Below are 23,459 nucleotides of genomic sequence, written 5' to 3'. Positions count from 1 at the left end.
AGTGCTTTGGCGCAATCACGGCTCACTGCAGCCTTGACCTCCCAGGCTCAAGCAGTCCCCCCACCTCAGCCTCCTGAGCAGCTGCAACTACAGGCGCTTGCCATCACACCTGGCTAATTTTTGTATTTTTTGTAGAGACAGGGTCTTGCCATGTTTCCCATGCTGGTCTCGAACTCCTGGGCTCAAGCGATCCTCTCACCTTGGCCTCTCAAAGTGTTAGGATTATAGGTGTGAGCCACTGCGTCTGGCCTATCATTGATTTTAAATAATTCTGGCCAAGTGCAGTGGCTCGTGCCTATAATTCCAAGACTTTCGGAGGCCAAAGCAAGTGGGTCACTTGAGCCCAGGAGTTTAGACCAGCCTGGACAACATGGCAAAACCCTGTCTCTATAAAAAATACAAAAATTAGCCAGGTGTGATGGCAAGCACCTGTAGTTGCAGCTGCTGAGGAGGCCGAGTGGGAGGACCGCTTGAGCCTGGGAGGTCAAGGTTGCAGTGAGCTGTGATCACACCACTGTACTCCAGCCTGGGTGACAGAATGAGACTCTGTCTCAAAAAAAAAAAGAAAATAAATAAATAATTTTATTATGATGTGTCTTGTAGTTTTCCTTCATGTTTCTTGTACTGTGGTTCTCTGAGCTTCGTGGATCTTTTGATGTAATTTTGAAAATTATCATTTATTATATTTTCAAAATCCACCCTCCCCTTTATTTTGAGGGCTTCATTTCCACATATTTAGGCCCCTCAGTTTTTCATTTTATATCTTTCTGAGACCGTGCCTTCAAGTTCACAAAGCTTTTTCTCTTTAGCCCCTGAACTACTGTTATTCCCATGTAGGGTATTTTTTTTTTTAAATAAATAATTTTAACAAACCTTTGTAGATTTGGTCTTTTTATATTTTCCTTTTATTTTTTTGAGACAGAGTCTCACTCTGTCACCAGACTGGAGTGCAGTGGTGCAATCTCGGCTCACTGCAACCTCTTGCCTCCTGGGTTCAAGTGATTCTCCTGCTTTAGCCTCCCAAGTAGCTGGGATTACAGGGGCGTGTGCCACCACGCCCAGCTAGTTTTTGTATTTTTAGTAGAGACAGGGTTTCACCATGTTGGCCAGGATGGTCTCGATCTCTTGACCTCATGATCCACCCACCTTGGCCTCCCGTAAGTGCTGGGATTACAGGCATGAGCCACCGCACCCGACCGGATGTTTTTATATTTTGTATGTCTTTGCTTAACAGGCTCATGCTTTCCTGCACCTTCTTGAACACATGGAATATAGTTACAATGAGTGGCTTTAATGTCTCTCCCAATATCATCCTATGTCATTTCTGGGTTTGTTTAGACTTTTTGATTTTGATTTTTTAATTTTTTATTTTTTTGAGACAAAGTCTCACTCTGTCACTGAGGCTGGAGTGCAGTGGTGTGATCTCAGCTCACTGCAACCTCCGCCCCCTGTGTTGAAGTGATTTTCCTGCCTCGGCCTCCCAAGTAGCTGGAATTACAGGTGTGCTCCACCATGCCCGGCTAATTTTTGTATTTTTAGTAGAGACAGGGTTTCACCATGTTGGCCAGGCTGGTTTCAAACTCCTGACCTCAGCTGACACCGATCTCAGCCTCACAAAGTTCTGGGATTACAGATGTGAGCTACCACATTTGGCTGATTTTTTTTTTTTGCTGATCATGAGTCATGTTTTTCTGTTTCTTTGCATATCTGGTAATATTTTATTGGATACTAGTAGTGTGGAATTTACCATGTTGTATACTGGATATTTTTAATTCCTTTATATATTTTTTATTTTGTTCTGGGACAGTTACTTGTTGTAGTTTGACGTTCTTGAGCAGGATTTAGCAAACTACTACCTGTGGCCAACTCTGGCCATGCCTTTTCACTTGGCTGTGTTTGCTTTTGTGGTATCACTACAGAATAGTTGTGACTGAGAGACTTTATGACCTGCCAAGCTCAAAATATTTATTATCTGATCCTTTACAGAGAGTTTGCTGACCCTGCTTTTGAAGGCTTGTCTTTAAGCTTTTTAGGCAGGACTGAGCAACCTTTCGTGGTTCTAGGGCTAATTTTTCCTCCCTACTGAGGCAGTGCTCTTCTGAGTACTTGTGTATTCTGAGGCATTTCCACGTTGGCTTGTTGGGAGACAAACCATTCTGGACCTGTGTGTGTTTTCCAGTGATGATTCCACCTGCTTCTGGCCAGTGGTTCTTTCCCTCGCCTTGGGGAGTTTCTGCACATGCGTGTGCTGCTCAGTACTCAGCGGAAGACTCGAGGGGAATCGTCAGCTAGTCTTGGAGCGTTTTTTCTCTCTCGGTGTACAGCTTTCTGCTCTCCTGTCCTCCCTGGTTATTCCCCCAGTACTCTTCCTGTGAATTCTGGCCGCCTCGTCTCCTGGAGTGCTCAGCTCTGTCTCATCAATTCCTCAGGCTGTGTGTCGGTTCCCCATCCCCGTGCCGCCGGCTCTCCGCAGGCAGGAAGCTGGGCAGCCATACCACTCACCTCTGTTCCCTTCCCTCGGGGTTCACTATTTTGGGCTGCTAGTTGTCCGATATCTTAAAACTGCTGTTTCCATATATTTTGTCTTTTTAAAACTTCTTTTGAAGGCCAGAATGGTAAATCTGGTCTCTCTTACTCCATCATAACTGTCTGTGGAAGCTGTCAACATTTTTTTCTTTTAGAGACAGAGCCTCACTCTGTTGCTTAGGCTAGAGTGTGGTGGCGTCATCATAGCTCACTGCAGCCTTGAACTCCTGGGCTCAAGTGATCCTCCTGCCTCTGCCTCCTAAGTAGCTGGGACTACAGGCCTGTGCCACCACACCTGGCTAATTTTTAAAATTTTTTGTAGAGATGGAGTCTCAACTATGTTGCCCAGACTGCTCTTGAGCTCCTGGTCCCAAGTGATCCTCCTGCCTCAGGCTCCCAAAGCGCTGGGATTTCAGGCATGAGCCACTGTTCCTGGCCTGTTCAACATTGTTAGTACTTAGTGATGAAAGGTAATAGTAGTAAATTCAGTATCTCTGTTTCCGAAGTGTTTATTGGTGCTTTCCCTTGCATTTCATGTCATAGGGCCCTTTCTTTTACTGGCATTCTCACTTTGAATTGCTTAGAAGTTTCTTCTAATATCCCTCTATCTCTTTTTTCTTTCTAGTTTTAGATAAAGCTGTCAAAAGAACAGTTATCGTAGAAATAGAAACATTTAAATTACTGGCACGATAGTTTATTTCTTGCTGCAGCCATTCAGAATATCTATTTGTCACTGCCTTGGGTGCTTTGAAGTGAAACTGTGCTTAGATATAAAAAATTTAAAACTCACTTTGATTACATGTTAAGTTCACAGTCTTTATGTTGCAGTTCCTGAATTTAGTTTCATCAAAACTGTATGACTAGGCCAGGCGTGATGGCTCATGCCTGTAATCCCAGCACTATGGGAGGCCGAGGCAGGCGGATCACCTGAGGTCAGGAGTTTGAGACCAGCCTGGCCAACATGGTGAAACTCTGTCTCTACTAAAAATAGAAAAATTAGCTGGATATGGTGGTGCGCGCCTGTAGTCCCAGCTACTTGGGAGGCCCAGGCAGGAGAATTGCTTGAACCTGAGAGGTGGAGGCTGCAGTGAGCCAAGATTGTGCCACTGCACTCTAGTCTGGGTGACTCCATCTCCCATCTCAAAAAGAAAGAAAAAAAATGATACGACTCTTCCCAAACTATAAGGATTGTTTAGTGCACTATTTATTTTCACCTGCTTAGTTTTAGACATTTCTGACTCTCCATGGTCCTCAATCATATTATTTATTTTTCTTTTGTTTTCTTACTCTGATATCATAGCTGGCATCACATATACAAAACCAGCAGTTTTTAAACATACTGACCATGATTATTTTCTCTCTTCAATAATCTCTAATAAAATTTAAAACGAAAGAAAAAAGAAATGGTGACTTTGAAATAGGATATAATGGTGACTTGGAAGAAATCAAATGGGATATTCAGTGTAGTCTGTTTTAAGGCTTTGAATATTGTCTTGCTGTTTTGGAGATGAGCTTATAACTCCATCAGTACTGCTAAGAACAGAGGAGCTTTGAGAAACTTCTTTTAGGAGGTGATTTTTCTTGCTAAGTATGTCATAAGAACTTGAAGAATGATCTTAATTTCTCATTTTAAAATGACTGTCAAGTGAGCCAGACTGTTTAACAGATAAAAGTTAGAACACATGGATTTGTCAATAAATTTAAACTTGATAGTAGTTGTCATTACTACTAAGTTGTTTGAGTAATATATTATGTTCACATTTTAAACGGATATTGATCTTCATTCAGTGACTAAATTGGAGCGTCTCAATTCTTATGAAATTGCTGATGCTTTTCCTCTTTGCAGGTATGCAGCCAGACATAAATTCTAGCCAACATTCCACAGATTTCTTCCTTTCTTCTTTATGCAGTACTCTTTAGGAAGTAAGAATACTTTTTGGATGCTAAAAATAGCAAAACATGTTGTGTTTACAAAATAAATTTAAAACGTATTTCTTTGTGTTTTATTTTTTCTTGAAGGTACTTGAAGTTTATTGAGTTGCCCTTGACTCAGAGAAAGTTTTGTCAAAGATGTCAGCAGTTGCTGTTACCAGATGACTGGGGGCAACATAGTGAGCATCAGGTTCTGGGTGACGTGTCCATCACCCAGTTAAGAAGGCCCAGTCAACTCCTTTATCCACTGGAAAACAAGAAGACAAATGCCCAGTATCTGTTTGCTGATCGGAGCTGTCAGTTCTTGGTAGACTTACTTTCTGCCCTTGGATTCAGAAGAGTACTGTGTGTTGGAACACCAAGGTATGTCATATGATTTTTTAAAGAATTATCTTCTCACTGCGATTGAAACTGTATGAAGATTTTATTAAGTAGTTATTTGCTCTATGCAAGGTATAGCATGAAGCATGAGTATTTAAAATGTAAAGCACGGTCCCTCTTTTAAGGAGTTTGCAACCTGTATTCCATTTGAGAAAACTCTTCATAGATTTCTTTCTGATACATGGGAGAATATTCTTTCTGATTTAACTCCTAAATTGTTTATAATTTAGACCTCTCTGTTTCAAATAAGTTCTGCTCTTAAAAGAATGTTTGCAAAATTGAAACCTTGATTATACCTGCGAAATTCTCTTCAGTGTTTCATTGAAATATCATAAATACCAGAAGAACATTGATGGTTTTGTTGTTTGTTTGCTTATTATCTATGACATTTGTAATTTCTTATTACATTTGCTTTCACTAATTGCTTTAGGTTGCATGAGCTGATCAGGTTGACAGCATCAGGTGACAAGAAGTCTAACATTAAAAGCCTTTTATTGGATATTGATTTTCGGTAGGTTTACAAAATACAGTATTTCCTTTCATTGTCTCCTGTTTCTTTTTAATGCTTTTCTGTTTTTAATTGTTTATACTCTGTTACAACTCTTTACATTTGGAAGTAGTAATTTGTTATGAGGAAACTTTTTAGTCAAATAAATTCAACATGTAATCTGTATTTCAAACAGGGAGGCAGTCGATTTCTCATTTTGCTGGCGTGCTTCCTAGATTTTCTCTATGAATGTGTCTAGTTTGTCTTTGGCTTATAATCTAGAGATGAATCCCTATTGAGTGAGGTTTCTTCTCATGTGTTATGTTCCAAGATAATTCTAAACTGCTTCATACTTAATCAGACTTCCAGGATTTTGTTTCATTAGATCTTTGAAGTGTGGGAACTCAGATATTTCTCTTAGTATATTTTAGTGGATGTTGTACATGTTGTCTTTTACTGAACATAGCCTGGAGTGAAGGGAGTGCTAAGTAGGGAATAGACAGGTGCCAAAGCAGAGGATTAGCCATCAGATAGACTTTGTGAGAGGGTTGGCATTAAATGGCATCTGATGATTTCTGAGTTGACACAGAGGGAGGAACAGGTCTTGAATCTCCCCTCTGGTGGTAATTTGGAAGTTACAAACCTTTAACTTGTAACTTGGATGGTAAATACATCGTCCACTGTGTCTATAATTCTCTAGATTCTCAGTTTCTGTAATTGTTTAATACCAGGAGTTCATGTTGAATTTATAAGACACAATGTTCTTAGTATTTTTAATGTGTTCTTGAAGGAATCAGGCTTTGTGTTTCCTTTTATTTAGCTCTGCTTCCTAAAAACAAAGCAGACAGATTTTTTTTTTTTCTTTCTTAGACAAGGTCTCGCTCTGTCACCTAGGCTGGAGTACAGTGGCATGGTCATAGCCCACTGTACCCTCAAACTCCTGGGCTCAAGCGATCCCCTAGCCTCAGTCTCCCTAGTAGCTAGGACTACAGGCCAGCACTACCACACCCAGGTAATTTTAAAAAAAGAAAGGTTTGCAGATTTGGGGTCTGGAACTCTTGGCCTCAAGCAGTCCTCCTGCGTTGGCCTCCCAAAGTATTGGGATTGTAGACATGAGCCACCGAACACCAAACAGATTTTTAAAGTGTAAAATGTCACTTTAAAAAGTGTAGTTTGGGTAGGTGCGGTGGCTTATGCCTGTAATCCCAACACTTTGGGAGGCCAAGGCTGGCAGATCATTTGAGGTTAGGAGTACAAGACCAGCCTAGCCAACATGGTGAAACCCTATGCCTACTAAAAATAAAAAAAATTAGCTGGGCGTGGCCAGCTAATTGGGAGGGTGAGGCGGAAGAATCGCTTGAACCCGGGAGGTGGAGGTTGCAGTGCGCTGAGTTCACGTAACTGCCCTTCAGCCTGGGTGACAGAGCAAGACTCAGTCTCAAAAAACATAATAATAATAAAAGTGTAGCCTGGCTGGGTGCAGTGGCCTATGCCTGTAATCCCAGCACTTTGAGAGGCTGAGGCAGGTGGATCACTTGAGTCCAGGAGTTCAAAACCAGCCTGGGCAACACGGTGAAACCCCATTGCTGCTAAAAATACAAAAATTAGCCGGGCGTGGTGGTACGTGCCTATAGTTCCAGCTACTCCGGAGGCTGAGGTGGGATGATTGCTTGAACCCAGGAGGTAGAGGTTGCAGTGAGCTGAGATTACGCCACTGCGTTCCAGCCTATGCAACAGAGTGAGACCCCTGTCTCAATAAAATAAAATAAAATGAAGTGTAACTTTAATAATTTATTTTCCTTTAGATTTCTGAGTCAACTCTAAGTTGTCTAACATACGCAAGCACATTACTCAGCAATTACCTATACTGTCTCATTCCTTATGAATAGGTCTGGCCTGGTAACCACTCATCCCTTGTTAACAGGACTAGTACACTTTACTAACATCTGCTTAACATGAGTGATCCTTGACAAATGATGATATAGACTTCTTAAAGATAAACTCAATTTATTTTTAATTGGGTATAATTCATTTAATAGTCACCATTTAAAAGTATATATTTCAGTGGTTTTTGTTGTAATCACTGTGTTGTGCAACCATCCCCACTGGGTACTTCTAGAACATTTCTATCACACTGAAAAGAAGCCTAGAGTTCACTTCCCCTCACAAGCACTTTCTGTCTCTCTTTTCTGGATTTACCTGTTCTGCATATTTTATATAAATAGAATCATAAAATCTGTGACCTTTGTGGTTGGCTTCTTTCACTTAGCATCATGTTTTCAAGCTCACCCATGCATGTAGCGGCACTTCATGCCTCTTATGGCTGGCTGTATGATATTCCATTGTATGAGTATGCATGGAGATAGCAACTTCTTTTTTTAAATCCTGTATTTCTTTCCTAAAGTATTAAATTATTCTAAATGCATGATTTTAAAGGTAGAAGTTTAACTTTTGGGTTCTTATAATGTATTATTAATAGCGGGTATTTTTGTTTGTTTGTTTGAGACGGAGTCTGGCTCTGTTGCCCAGGCTGGAGTGCAGTGGTGTGATCTCAGCTCACTGCAAGCTCCGCCTCCTGGGCTCAAGTGATTCTCCTGCCTCAGCCTCCCCAGTAGCTGGGATTACAGGTGTGTACTGCCATGCGTGGCTAATTTTTGTATTTTTAGTAGAGAGGGGATCTTACCATGTTGGCCAGGCTGATCTCGAACTCCTGACCTCTAGTGATCTACCTCCCTCGGCCTCCCAAATTGCGGGAATTATAGATGTGAACCACTGTGCCTGGTATAGCCGGTGTTTTTTGAGTGCCTGTTATATTGCAGGCCTTGCCCTGACTCATTCCTCACATTAGCCCTGTAAGATAGATGCTATCATCATCCTCATTTTTCCAGATGAGAAAACTGAGGCATGAAGAGGTTAAATAGCTTGATCAAAATCACAGTTTATAAGTGCCCAAGCTAGAATTCAAGCCAAGGCAGTCTGGCTTCAAAAACTAAGCTATCCTTTGGAAATAACTTTGCTTTTGAACTTGTATATATGCTTTTCTCATATAGTCAGTTTCTTTCTTGTCATCCTTCTATCTCTCCCTTTCTCCCTGTATCCTCCTGCCTTGTTCCACAGAGATTTTCAGATGAATCAAAACTGGTTTCTAGGTTATTTGTATTTTTAGAATAAGGCACTCAGGAATTTTTTCCTTGGAGACCTGGAAATACAATCACGTAAAAGAGAATTTATTGGTTCACATTCCTGAGGTCTGGGATATAGCAGGCTGTAGTCTAGTTGAGATAGTGAGCCTCACACAGTGTTGCTAGGGCTCCCTCTTTCTCTCTCCACCTCTCATTCTGTCTTTCTCTGCGTATTGATTTCTTTCTGCAGACAGCTTCCCTCCTACTGCCAGGGATGGTGGTGGGAAGCTTTAAGCTTATCTGGTCTTCGGCTTAACTGCCCTGTGGAAAGAGGCAGTTCTTCCTGAGAGCTCCAGCAGCCAAACTCCAGAGAGTGTTCGGATTAGCCTGGCTGGGGTCACTTGCTGATTCCAGAGCCATCACTGTGGCCTGGCAGATGGGTTACTCCAGCCAGCCTCTGACCAATCACATGGAGTCGGTTCTCCACAGGAAAAAGGTGTTCAACTTAAAGAGTAGGGATGTAGGTGCTGGAGAGACAAAAAACCAGATGTCCATAACTAAACTAGTCAAGACAACGTATACAGTTGTCAGCAGCACTCATATTCCTACCTTTGGCACTTTTACTTCAGTGAAAATGGAACAGTGTGATCTTTCTAATAGTACGGTTTTGAATTTACATTAAAAGTTATATAATGGGCCGGGCGCGGTGGCTCAAGCCTGTAATCCCAGCACTTTGGGAGGCCGAGACGGGCGGATCACGAGGTCAGGAGATCGAGACCATCCTGGCTAACCCGGTGAAACCCCGTCTCTACTAAAACATACAAAAAACTAGCCGGGCGAGGTGGCGGGTGCCTGTAGTCCCAGCTACTCGGGAGGCTGAGGCAGGAGAAGGGCGTAAACCTGGGAGGCGGAGCTTGCAGTGAGCTGAGATCCGGCCACTGCACTCCAGCCTGGGCGACAGAGCGAGACTCCGTCTCAAAAAAAAAAAAACAAAAAACAAAAAGTTATATAATGATTCTAAGTTATTAAAGACAAGCTTTTTCAAGCTAGTTTTAGTGGACTGATTTATACAGAGTAGGAGATATCATACTGTGTCTTCTCAAATAACTTGTTAAAATTGCAAGAATCCCTTGGTTTACTTTGGTTTTAAAAAAGGAAAAATGATCTTTAATTCTGCCATCCAAAACATTATGGGTTTTGGCTTTTTAAACCTTTTTTATGCATACAAACACTTTAAAAAGTAGATACATAACCTTGAAAACTTTTCCTGCTGGTGATATTTTAGGTATATTTCTTTTCTTTTCTTTTCTTTTTTTTGAGACAACTTCTTGCTCTGTCTCTCAAGCTGGAATGCAATGGCGTGATCTCAGCTCACTGCAGCCTTGACCTCCTGGGTTCAAGCGATCCTCCTACCTCAGTCTCTCCCAAGTAGCTGGGACCACAGGCATGTGCCACCACACCCAGTTAATTTTTATATTTCTTGTAGAGATGGGGTTTCACCCTGTTGCCCAAGATAGTCTTAAACTCCTGGGCTAATGCAGTTTGCCTGCCTCAGGCTCCCAAAGTGCTGGGATTACAGGGTGTGAGTCATCATGCCCAGCCTGTTTCTTTTTTTAAAATTGAGATATATTTTACATACATAAAACAGTAGTTTTCAGTATACTCACATGGTTGTGTAACCATCACCACTATCTAATTCCACAACATTTTCATCACCTTCAAAAGAAGCACTCTCCCTGTGGGCAGTCCTTCCCCATTTGCCATGCCCCAGCCTTTGACAACCATGAATCTACTTTCTATCTGTATGGATATGCTTTGCCTATTCTAGATATTTTTTATGTAAGTGGAGTAATGTACTGTGTGGCCTTTTGTGTCAGACTTCTTTCACTTAGCGTAAAGCTTTCAGGGTTCACCCATGTGGTAGCATGTATCAGTACTTCATTCCTTTTTATGACTGAATAATATTGTACTATATGGATATACCAAATTTTGTTTATCTTTTCATCTGTTGACGGACACTTAAGTTGCTTCCACTTTTTGGCTATTACGAATAATACTGCGATGAACATTTGTGTACAAATTCCACGTGAACATAGGTTTTCAGATCTCTTGGGTATTCGTTTGTTAGGGCTGCCATAACAAAATACCACAGACTATGTGGCTTAAACAACAGAAATTTATTCTCTCACAGTTCTGGAGGCTGGAAGTCCAAGATCAAGGTTTCAGCAGATTTGGTTTCTCCTGAGGCCTCTCTCTTTGGCATGCAGACGACCACTGTCTCCTCATAAGGCCTCTTTGTGTGAGTATCCCTGGTGTTTCTTACTCTGTCCAAATTTCCTATTAAGGACACCACTCAGATTGGATTAAGGCTCACACTAATGGCCTTATTTTAACTTAATTACCTCTTTAAAGACTGTCTCCAAATAGCCACATTTTGAAGTACTAGTGATTAGGGCTTCAACATAAGGATTTTGCGGGTGAAACAGTTCAGCCCTTATACCTAGAAGTGGAATTGCTAGGTCATGTGGTAACTATGTTTACCTTCTTGGGGAACAGCCAAACTATTTTCCAAAGTAGGTGCATCATATTTTATTCTCACCAGGAATATATGAGGTTTCAAATTTCTCCATGTCCTTGCCAATGCTTAGTATCATCCGTCTTTTTGAAGTGTGGTATCTCCTTGAGGTTTTGTTTTGGATTCCACTGGTGGCTAATAATGTTGAACATCTTTTCATGTGCTTATAGGCCATTTGTTTATCTTATTGGAGAAATATCAATCCTTTGCCCACTATTTAATTGGTTGTTTGTATTTTTGTTAAATTGTGAGAGTTCTTAATATATTCTGGATACTAGACCCTTATCAGATATATGATTTGCTAATATTTTCTCTCATCTTGTGGATTGTCTTTTCACTTGTGATGAAGTCCAGTTTTTCTTTTTTCTTCAGTTGCTTGTGTGTTAGGTGTCATATCTAAGAAAGTCTTGCCTAATCCAATAAGTATCTATACCCATGTTTTCATCAAAGAGTTTTATAATTTTTGCTTTTACACCACTTAGTCTGTTTCGAGCTTTCTTTTTTTTTTTTGAGACAGAGTCTCGCTCTGTCACCCAGGCACCCAGGCACCCAGGCTGGAGTGCAGTGGCACATCTTGACTCACCGCAACCTCTGCCTCCCAGCTTCACACCATTCTCCTGCCTCAGCCTCCCGAGTAGCTGGGACTACAAGGGCTACCACGACGCCTGGCTAACTTTTTGTATTTTTAGTAGAGACGAGGTTTTACCGTGTTAGCCAGGATGTTCTCGATCTCCTGACCTCGTGATCCGCCCACCTAGGCCTCCCATAGTGCTGGAATTACAGGCGTGAGCCACCGCGCCTGGCCTGCTTTTTTTTTTTTTATTGTATGAGGTAGTGGTCTAACTGCTTGCATGTGGATGACTAGTTGCTTTAGCACCGTTTTGTGAAAAGACTTCTTTTCCCATTGAATTGGCTTGGTACCACAATGAAAACAAAAGGACCACAAATATATAGGTTTATTTATGGACTTTAAATTCTATTCCATTGATCTATCCCCATCCTTATGCCACTCTCACACAGTCATGATTACTGTTGCTGTATAGTAAATTTTGAAAATGAGAAGTATGAGTCTTCCTATTTTGTTCTTTTTCAAGATTGTTTTGGCTGTTCTGGGTGTCTTGCATTTCCATATGAATATTAGGATCAGCTTGTCAATTTCCACACACACACACAAAAAAAACCCAGCTGGGATTTTTACAGGGATTATATTGAATTTGTAGATTAATTTGGGGAATATTGCCATCTTAATATTAAGTTGTCCAGTCCATGAACATGAGATGTCCTTCCATTTCTTTAGGTCTTCAATTTCTTTAAATGATATTTTGTAGTTTTCAGCATATAAGTTTTTTGCTTCTTTTATTACATTTATCTCTAGATGTTTTATTATTTTTGGCGCTATTATAATTTAAATGGTTTTCTGAATTTTATTTTGTGGTGTTTATTGCTAGTACTCTGATTTACTTTTTAAAATTGTTCAAAAATACAATTAACCCTTGAATAACATGGTTTTGGACTGCTCAGGTTCACTTACAAATGGATTTTCTTCTGCCTCTGCCACCGCTCTTCTTCTTCCTCCTCCTAAGCCTACTCATTATGAAGATGAAGACCTTTATGGTGACACACTTCTACTTAATGAATATTAAATAATATTGTCTCTTCCTTATGATGTTTTTTTAATAGAAACAGGTCTTGCTGGTTGGCCAGGTTGGTCTTAAACTCCTGACCTCAAGCAATCCTCCCACCTTGACCTTCCAAATGACTCTCCTGATAACATTTTCTTTTCTCTAGCTAACTTTATAGTAAAAATACAGTATATAAAACATATACAAAATATGTGTAAATTGACTGTTATCTGTAAGGCATCCAGTCATCATAGGCTATTAGTAGTTAAGCTTTCGGGGAGTTAATATGGTTTGGAATTGGTATCTCATGTTGAAGTGTGATCTCCAGTGTTGGAGGTGGGCCTAGTGGGAGGTGTTTGAATCATGGGGTTGATTCCCCATGAATGGCTTGATGCTGTCTTTGTGGTAATAAGTGAGTTCTCATTCTATTAGTTCACACAAGATCTGGTTGTTTAAAGAGCTTGGCACCTCCTCCTTTCTTTCTTGCGCCTTCTCTTGCCATGTGACATGCCAGGTCTCCTTTCCCTTCCACCGTGAGTGAAAACTTCTAAGGCCTCACCAGAAGCCCAGCAGATGCTGGTGCTGTGCTTGTACAGCCTGTAGAACCGTGAACCAAATAAACCTCTTTTCTTTGCAAATTACCCAATCTCAGGTATTCTTTTATAGCAATGCAAAATGGACTGACACAGAAGGTAAAAGTTATATTTGGATTTTCTGCTGTGCCCCTAACCTCTGTGTTGTTCAAAGGTTAACTATACATAAAACATAACATTTACCATAGTAGCCATCTTTAGATATACAACTTAGTAGTGTTAAGTAAATTCACGTTGTTTGTAACTGATCTCCAGAACTCCTCATCTTGCCTGATTTAATTTGAAAGATTTATATGGCCCCTTAACTATTTCACCTTTAATGCCATGTCTTTTAGTTTTCCTTTTCTTGCACCTGTAGTTGTAATGTCCTGGTCACAGTAGGGGTTAGGGGATGTGGATAAAGTTATTTTATAATGTATGGAATATATTGATACTTTTTTTTTCATACTTCTAAACTTTTGCATGTGCCTTGCAAACAAAAACTGATGGTGTTCTATTGGGGATATCACAGCTCAGTTTTTTTGATAACGTAGTCTGTTACTGAGTCAGTTCTATAGAAAGTCAACACTAAAGAGAGAGCTGGTTTATTGAAACACATAAGTTGCTGGAATTCTCTGAGGCTGTTACCTGTATTTTCAGCATGGCGGAGTGTGTGGTTGGATTTCTCATAAAGACCACAGTTAAATCAGAAAAAAAATTCTGCGTAGTATAGAGTGACAATGAGTAGTTTTTTGGCACTTTGACTTTGGTTTCTTGGTGCCTTACAACAGGTTTATCCAAGGTTGGAGAACTGCCTCAAACTCCAGTGTTCTCTATGGATGTGCTATAAATATGTTTTTTAGGGGGTAGAAGATACGAAGTTCACATTTGCTAAGATGGATTTCTATATGCTCTAATTTTAGCATGAAAGATGTGAAACTCTATTTGGCAAACTATTATCCAAATAAAGTTATGTCAAAAAATGAATTTCTTAGGTTCATTTCATGAACTAATTTTATTCAGCTCTTGATTACATTTCCTGTGTGTAGAGCATGTTTCACACTTGGTAACTGACTCTCATTTAAAGAGAATGAATGGCCAAATGAATGTCCTTTTGAGCATTTTTCAAGTGCATGCATTTCTGATTGGTTTTGTTTGCGTTATTCAATGGAGAGAATAATTCTTTGTGGCCAATTTCATTTTAAGAGGGCAAAGTTGAGTGATTTTTCATAATTTAAAATATGAATAATTATGCTCTCAAATTATGTATTTGATGGAAACTTAGAACTGAAATCTTCACTTTTCTTTCTCTCTGCGTCTGCACACTGCTGCCCAGAATGTTTTGGAGAGGTGTGCTGTGCTGAATTTCATGTAAATCAAATTTTCTTTTTTTAATTTTTAAAAATGACTATTGTATCTTTGTGAAGGAATGAAAATAATATGGATTAAGTTAAAAAGGGATTGTATTTTCCTTTGGTCATACTCATAAAGCAGTGCAAGAGAGAAGAAAACCCTCAAATGATACCATGTTTACACATGGCTGTACTAGTACTAATACACTCTTTTTTAAAGGCAGTTATGTGAAATTTAGTTAAATAGGAAGACATATTTGTTTAATGGTCATTTGACATTGCCTACAGTCAATTTTTGGAATGTTCATTAGGTTACAGTATATAGTTTAAATATTTTCCAGTTATCTAAACCTTTTATTTCTTCAGCGCAAATTTATATTTTAGGAAATGTGCTAACAGTGTCTTAAATGACATTAAAGGATATTACACCGAGAATGGTTGGCAGCTCTTTGTCCATCTCCACAGAACAAGAAGAAAGAGGCTTGGATTATTTTTGGTGAACATAAACATAATTTCTTAATATTAGGGGCATTAAGGCATAAATATTTACAGCTGATAATTATTAAAATAACAGTAACAGTACTTAACATTTTAGTACATGCTATGTAGCTGGCATTGTATTAAGTACTTTACATACATTATCTCATTGTTATCCAGTCCTATGTGGTAGAAATTATTACTTTTACCATTTTATGGATGAAGAAACTGAGGCTCAGAAAGGTTAAATAACTTACTAAGGATACCCAGTCAGTAAGCGAGAGACACACAGTTTGAAACCAGACCATCCGACTATGGAGCCTGTGCTGTTAGCCACAGTTAACGGGAAGAGGATAAACCAGTGCTGCCCTTACATTAAATACTCACCATGGGCGACCGATCAGTTACAGACAGTAATGGATAACTGAGTAGAAACACAAGCAAAGAAGTTGCCAGTATCATGATTCGGTTCAAGAAGTCGTAGTAAGTAAGGATGTGTCTCAGATTTTTTTCAGTTTTTTCACCAGGTTACAAATTCCCAAGAAGGACGATGTGATTCATATGTAAATTATGTGTAATAAAATAGTTGAAGTTCAAAATCCTATTGAGATAACAAAGAGGTTTCTATATTGTATGGAAAACTGAGAAATCAGCAACACAGACATTAAGACCTAGATACATAAATGGGGAAAACATATGGACAGACAGTACAAATACAGTTAAGAAATATAGAAAGTTCCGCTGTGTAAGTAATCAAATGCAGATTTAAGTCATAATGTGATATGAGTTTTTCCTAGTAAATTAGCGGGAATTTATAAAATGTTAATACCCAAAGGTGGTACTCTCATTCACTGCCAGTGGCTTTTTAAAATACTGTGTTAGCAAAACAAAATAATTCTATCAGTAAATAAATATTCCTCTTTCCTCACACTAATTTAGTAAATATGAAATCCATATGCTTTTCCTATTATATTGAAAAGCCTGCATTAGACAAAAAAAAATTTGTAATTTGTATTATCTTTTTTTTTTTTTTTTTTTTTTTGAGACATGGTCTGGCTGTAGCGCCCAGGCTGAAGTACAGTGGTGTGATCTTGGCTTGCTGCAGCCTCCGCCTCCTGGGCTCAAGCCGTCCTCCCACCTCAGCCTCCCTAGTAGCTGGGACCGCAGGCATGCATCACCATGCCTGGCTGATTTTTGTATTTTTTGTAGAGATGGGCTTTTGCCATGTTGCCCAGGCTGGTTTCAAATTCATTAGCTCAAGCAGTCTGCCTGCCTCAGCCTCCCAAAGTGCTGGAATTACAGGTGTGAGCCACTGTGCCTGGTCTGTATTAAATACTTAAAAAAAATCACCTACAGAAGAAAATAAATGAACAGCTGTTGAGCAGAAATGTTGATTTAGTATTCTCCTTAAAATTATTAACCATGAGAGATGTATCTTAATTGCCAACCCATTGCAAGCTTAAATCGCATAATCATCTGTCAGTAACCTCATTGTTTATGTGTAACTTCCTGGTACATAGGAACATGTGTGTTTTATATATGAGTATTCTGTAGTTTTACTACTGGTTAAACATGGGAAAATCATTTATGTTTGTTATTTATTCACTGTTAAAAATTACCTGAAATTTTTGGAAATTATTCTTTATTTCAAAAAACTAAAGAATGATGAAATTTTTAAAATAAAGGTGTGATTTTTAGTTTTAAAATTTAGCTTATATTTGTTTATCGCTGTGACTGGGCAAATAACTCTGTAATTATTTTACAGGTATTCACAGTTTTATATGGAAGATAGCTTTTGCCATTATAATATGTTTAACCATCATTTCTTTGATGGAAAGGTAAGAGTTGTGACCATTATCTCATTGTTCTCTTATTGTAGAATAACAGATTTCAGAGTACCTCCCTTGTTCTTTTGCTAAATTCCCTCAAGGTCAAATTGTGACTGTTCTACTATTTACTGGTATTTATTTTTGTTCTTTCACTGTTTATTGAGCACCTAGAGGTGATTTTATTATTCCCTTGTTAAGACTTCTCACTACTTTTTGGATGAAGGGCCCATATTCTTAGAAGGCCCATGGGGCTCTGTGTGATCTGACCCCGATTTCCACTCTAGCCTCCCCTCTCCCTGTTTCCCCTTTGCTGTCTGTGCTCAGGGAACAGGGCTTTCATCTGGAACTGGTCAGACGCCTTTGCACCACAGGGAAGGCCCATGCTGTTCCTGCTGGTTTCTGCTGTCTTTTGCCTTGATAACTTCCACTCATGTTTTAGAACTTTGTTCCAGCCTTCCCCGACCCCCACTCCCCAGAGGGTCAAGTTCTCCTTTGTAGACTTACCACACTGTAATTAAATGCATGTGTCAGGGCTGGGAGTGTATGGAAAATCTCTATTCCTTCCTCTCACTTTTTCTGCGAACCTCAAACTGCTCTAAAAACTAAAAGATCTTTAAAAATAAAAAAGGACAGCAGCTTAAAAAAAGCTTCTTTCAATATGAGGCTAATAATGTCACAGAATAAACAGCATAGTAGAGCTGATACATTTAGTTTGAGCTCTGTGTCAGGCCTATTATAAAATAAAATCTGTAACCAACCAAGTAATCACACTTGCCAGGACGCTGGCCAAAAATATTGTGAAATTATCAAGACACTTTGAAGCATACCCATAAATATATGCATATATATCAATTTTGTAAAAATTGTGAACCATGCTTACTATGTATTGTGCTTTGAGATATTAACTAATGATAGGAGGATGAAAACCAAGCAAGACTTTATAAAAGTCAGCATTCAGGAAATGAAAACAAATGTTAAATTGTTGGTTGGGATTGAAAAATGAGTCCCCTGATTTAGTAAGTATAGCACTCCTTCCATTTGAATCAATTTAGCATTGGGATATATATTAATATTTTTCAGCTGTGAAGCCATTAAAGCAAGGTATTGAAATAAACAGCAGTTATAATTAGATGTATTTCAGCTGTTTCCCAAAGCGTTTATATGGTTGGTAATCACTAAGAATTGAGAACTGTTGAGGTGAATGTAAAGGCAGGTGGGAATTGAAAGTCACTTGCCAGTGGATGATGAGGGACTTCTCAGCTGGGACAGTGGCAGTGAGAAAAGGAGAAGAAAGAACTGGGTTGTCTAGGCATTCACAGAGGCAGTGAGAAGACTGTACTGAGGGAGAAGTCCAAGCTGACTTGGTGGAATGGCCTGGATTTGTATTTTTTCATCTAAACAGAGGGAAGTGAAGTTTGGAAAGGTTGAGTCTGTGGGGCTGGTAGGATATTGATGTGGCGGTATCCAGCCTACTTGAAACCACAGGACCTTGACGTCAGGTGAGGTCAGGGCTGTGTCGTAGTAAATGAGGAAGTAATCGAGTTTGAATCACTGCTTGATGCTACACTAGTGAGTTAGGATTTTCTTGTTGTTTGTCTGTTTTAATACCATACTATGGTTTTGCTTTTTATTTTGAACAATAAATACAAAATAAGGATAAAATTAAATACCTAAAGGTTGGCTAGCAATTTTTTATTTTTTTAAAGGGTAACAGGTAATTAGGGTTTTTCTTCGAAACTCTTTGTAGCTTATAGGAAGTGTACAGCATTACCTTATAAGTTTCTACAATAATGGTTGGAAGAAGCTGCCAAGATTGAGCTCCACTTTATCTTCCCTGAAGAAAAAGAGTCGTCCAGCTCAGGCTTTTCTTACTCTATATTTCAGCAGCAACCTCTAAATAGCACTGCAGCTATAGAGATTGATCTGCAGAAACCCATTGTTTTAATGATTTTACTATCTGCCTTTTTTCTACCTACTCCCGGAGTCAAGTTTTTCACTAGAGATTTACCATCCACTAATCAATCACTAAGTATTTAAGTGTCCGCTCAGTGCCTGTGAGGCTGTCCAGGGTGCTTAGGAGAATAGAAGACTCTGCTAGTACACCTCAGCATTTTACAGTCCACTAGATTCAAAAGTGGGAGTTCCCCACATAGGATTTCTCATTGCAAATCATATAGTATTTAAAAAATGTCATTGGCCTTAATGGCAAAGTCAGTTAAAGTATGTAGAGAGGATGGCTAATTAAATTGCCGGGCACTTTTTAAATGATAACTGAGATAAAGAGTCAAATTACTGTGAACATTGGTGGTGTAAGCAAGTATCTGTTTCCTGTAGAAGATCAACATTAAGACAATCAGCAACTCGTGTTGGGCTATGATGCCATTGATTCTTACCTGGAAAAAAAATCCTTTAAAAATATTTTTAAAGTTAGGTTAGGAGCTAGACATCATTTACTTGTGTAATTTCTCTTTTCTACTTTTAACTCTAAGGAGTTTGAAGATTTCAATATCATCATCTGTGCTTTCAGTCCTTGTTCTTGTAAGCAGGTTAAGGAAGTGCCAGACAGCACTTGAAAAATGATTAACCTTCTTGACAAGTCATCCTCTGCTATAGGAGTTCCAGTAGGAAATTAATGAAGACTCTCCTAGGGAAAAAGGTTTTCCTCTTATCAGTGGGGTCTTCTAAATTGATTTAGCAGTAGAACAAAATATATTTTATTATAAAGTACATATAGGCTTATTAAAGTTTAAAATGCCATTAAATTTTTAAATCTCATGTCATTTTGTATACTGTGTTGACTTATTTTTGTAGATGAGTACAGTCAGCTCTCCCCATTTGTGGGTTCTGCATCTGTGGATTCAACAAACTGCAGATCAAAAATATTTAGGAAAAAAAAAGAGGGTGGTGGTGACTGTACTGAGCATGTACACTTTTTTCTTGTCATTATTCCCTAAACCATAGAGTCTAAGAACTGTTTATATATCATTTACATTGTATTAGGTTATATAAGTAATCTAGAGGTGATTAAAACTATATAGGAGGATGTGCATAGGTTAAGTACAATACTACAATATTTTATATCAGGGACTCCAGCACCTGCAGATTTTGGTATATGCGGGTGTCCTGGAACCAATCCCTCAGGGATACCAAGGGGACTGTACTTGAAAGCTACTTGCAAGTCAGTTGACTGGAGATACTGTTATATGGTATCTCTTAATAACTTCACCCATAGCAAAAACTGTTAAATATCCCTGTTAATGTTTACTTTGCAATTACTAAAAAAGCTTAAATTAACCTTTGGGAAAATGTGTTAATAGCATGGTGTCATGGACCAGATGTGCTTTGTCATTTGTGAACTTTCATTTTTTATTTACTTACAGTGCATGTTCAAATATGTCTGCCTGATACTCAAACACATGTGCATATTTAACTGGTAATTTGTAGCTGTTATTAAACGAACTCATGGCATTGGACAAGCCAGATAGGAAAACAATGTCTTCTTCGTCTTTGTGTCCCTAGTGCTTAGCACCATCCCAGCTTCTGTTTGTTGAATTGAATTTAACATTTTAGATGGTTTTCATGGGTAATGAGTTTCTTTTAGGACACTAAATTTAGCCTTTTAATTTAACCATTTGAAATGTGTAGTCTTCTGATAGTGCTGGTGTTTGAATTTGCAATTTTAAAAACCTGCTTATCAAGGAACCCAAAGATAAAATCTTATGGGGGCAAAGAGAGGCTCCAGAATGTCACTGAGGGATGCTGTGGTGGCAAGATGACTCGGTGAAGTTTCCAGTATTAAGAGTGAGACTGAGTCTAATGCATTCTCCTCCAAATAGGATGAAGTGCCTCTCTCTAGTCCTAATTTAGAAATGAATTTTTATTTGTTCCAGACTGCCCTTGAAGTCTGCAGAGCATTTTTACAGGAAGATAAAGGCGAAGGAATCATTATGGTGACGGATCCTCCGTTTGGTGGCTTGGTTGAACCTTTGGCTATTACATTCAAGAAGTTAATTGCTATGTGGAAAGAAGGTCAAAGCCAAGGTGTATAATTTATTACTGCAAAGTAAACATGTATCTATGTATCTACTTCCTGTCAAATATTAGCTGAGCTCAGTGAATCAGAGCACTGATAGAATATACACGTCTTGAGTTCTCTTTTTAAAAACAGATTTATTTGATGTTGCAGCAAACTTCATTATCATGATATACTTTGTATTATTCTAATCATGTGGATTTTTTTTAATGGCTTATAGGAAAAATACTATGTTTTTGATGGGGATAATGGGACATTATGCAGAACAGCAGTGAACTGCTGTCATTCATTCAGTAAATATTTACTTAGTAGCCACTGTGTGCCAGGCACTGTTTAGGTACTGGGAATAGATTTTTGAACAAAGCTGACACATACCTCTGCCCTGTGGACCATACATTCCCTGTTCCTGAAGCCTGGCCCAGAACACTAAGAAGGCACTCAGCCTGAGGTCCAGGGCTCTACACTTTGCCAGGATATGAGTTTGGAGGTTAGACATCCCATAGACTGATTGTGGTTATCAGTACACAGATTCCCAGCCCTAGAGGTGGTCTAGTGGCTGGGGGTTATTATTCAGTTTAAAGTGACTTAGGGCTTCAAAGTATTTTATAAAATTATCTAATTAGTTGGTATATTCATTTTTTAGAAATATTTTCTAGCTCGCAAGTTGATAAATTTGTTAAGAGTGTCAGGAATTTTGTGATCATGCTTCTCCACTAATAGTGCTTTGGGAGACAAAATGCAAATGAAATTAAAATGTGACTCATATTGTTAAGTATTTCACTTATTTGCTGTTTTTAAGTCCACTAATTAGAGTGGATAAAGTCAGTGTCATTGGGGAAGCAATAAAGAGCTTTGTGGGCTTGAATTCCTGTTCTGCCACTTATTAGCTGCATTGGACTTGATAGCTTATGGCTTCAGTTTCCCTATCTGTAAAATGGGATAATATCTAATTCTAGGGATTATTGTAAGGAGACAGCACATAGAAAGTACTTATTATAGCTTAGTGTAAGCACTATGATTAGTCTTGCCTCTGAATTAAGGCTTTTCAGCCTGTTGGAGTTTTAGCTGTAATAGTGCTGTAATAAGTACTAGCCTATACTAGGTGCTTTGTAAGTAATAGCTGTGTTCCCTGTCTCTCACAAACACTAATTTTGGGAAAACTGTTTTTAAGAATCTTCCGTGATGCAGTCAAGGTTGATTCATCCCTGAAAACTAAGATAAAGAGTTGTGGCAGAGCTGGAATTCACACCCAAGGCCTACTTACTGCTTTCTAGTCCAGAGGTCCTTCCACTACGTCATGACTACCTTTGTGCCTCAAAAGTGACACTCCTTTTCTATTTTCAACTTTTTAGGTAACATCTTTGCCTTACCTAGACAATAGTAATATACATATGGGTTACTTTTACATACTCTTAGTAGCTATATTTCAATACAAAGGAATATTTCCACTGACCTTTGGGAATAGTCAGGTTTGAAATGGCACTCTGGTAAACATTTTCTGTTTTTGTACGAGATTTAAATGTGTTGAATCATTGCAATTTCTCATGCTAGCAGAAGTTTTTCTATTGTAACCTTCTATTTTTTTCTTTAATTTACTATTATTTTTCCCTTCTTGTGATCCATTAGATGACAGTCACAAAGAACTACCCATTTTCTGGATTTTCCCCTATTTTTTTGAATCCCGAATTTGTCAGTTTTTTCCAAGCTTTCGGATGCTGGATTACCAGGTAGAGTACCGATTCTGTTTTCTCGCATGGTTGGGGAATGGAGATTCTACTTAAATAGGTATAAGACTATTCATTGATTTTAGTAAATTAAAATACAATGAGCTGTATTAAACACTAAAATTATACCATACGTAGTTCAGTCCAGTGGTTCCTGAAGGTCTGTAATCCCTAGAGTGCATGTCGAAAATACAGATTGAGTACCAAAATAAACCCACTAAATCAAAATTAGAGGACAAAGCCCCAAGAAAAAATATCTCACCAAGCTCCTTGGGTGATTCTCAGTGTGCTAGGTTTTAGAGCGGCTGATTTAATCTTTCATCATCACTAGGAGATTGTGCAGCCCCCCAGGTTCATCATTATGAATGTTGGTTTCCTCTGTTCAGAGGGTAGAGAAAAGTAAATCACCTTTCTAGTTGGTGAAATGCCATGCATACTTTACTGCGTCACTCTTGGGATGTCAGGAGTGTCGGAGAAGGCAGAGATGGTTCTGTGTGAATGTGTTGATTCTGGGAAGAAGCTATTGGAGTGAGTAGACCTCCTCCTTCACAGCGATGCCTGTGGAATTTTCCCCATGCCTGAAATGAGAATGAGGCTTGTGTCCACAGTAGCTCCACCTGGCCTTTTAAGTTCATTCTGCTTTAAACTCCACTTTCCTGTAATTTTTTCCCTTGTGTTTGAAGTTAACCCTGTTGTTGCCATCACCGTGTATGGTCTTCAGGCAGGTACTGCTTCTTTTTTTTTTTTTTTTTTTTTTGAGACAGAGTCTCACTCTGTCACCCAGGCTGGAGTGCAGTGGTGCAATCTCGTCTCACTGCAACCTCTGC

The 23,459-nt window shown here is 39.0% G+C and overlaps 1 protein-coding gene across 3 annotated transcripts in view; it reads left to right on the top strand.

Annotated features, from left to right (window-relative positions):
- Nucleotides 1-23,459, top strand: part of ZCCHC4 (zinc finger CCHC-type containing 4) — a 56,450-nt gene that overhangs the window by 15,082 nt on the left and 17,909 nt on the right. For 2 of the 3 annotated variants that reach the window (XM_003898550.5, XM_031664686.1), the window contains exons 4-8: nt 4,546-4,821; nt 5,270-5,350; nt 16,812-16,884; nt 20,766-20,916; nt 22,535-22,635. In XM_003898550.5, the coding sequence (XP_003898599.2) occupies nt 4,546-4,821; nt 5,270-5,350; nt 16,812-16,884; nt 20,766-20,916; nt 22,535-22,635 (682 nt within the window). The remainder of the gene's footprint in view (nt 1-4,545; nt 4,822-5,269; nt 5,351-16,811; nt 16,885-20,765; nt 20,917-22,534; nt 22,636-23,459) is intronic. The other variant, XM_009206619.4, reaches the window with a different exon arrangement.

This window comes from Papio anubis, chromosome 3 (assembly GCF_008728515.1).
Source record: "Papio anubis isolate 15944 chromosome 3, Panubis1.0, whole genome shotgun sequence".
Taxonomy (NCBI): Eukaryota; Metazoa; Chordata; class Mammalia; order Primates; family Cercopithecidae; genus Papio; species Papio anubis.
Note: the sequence above shows the minus strand (reverse complement) of the source record. Positions and strands in the feature narration are given on the sequence as shown.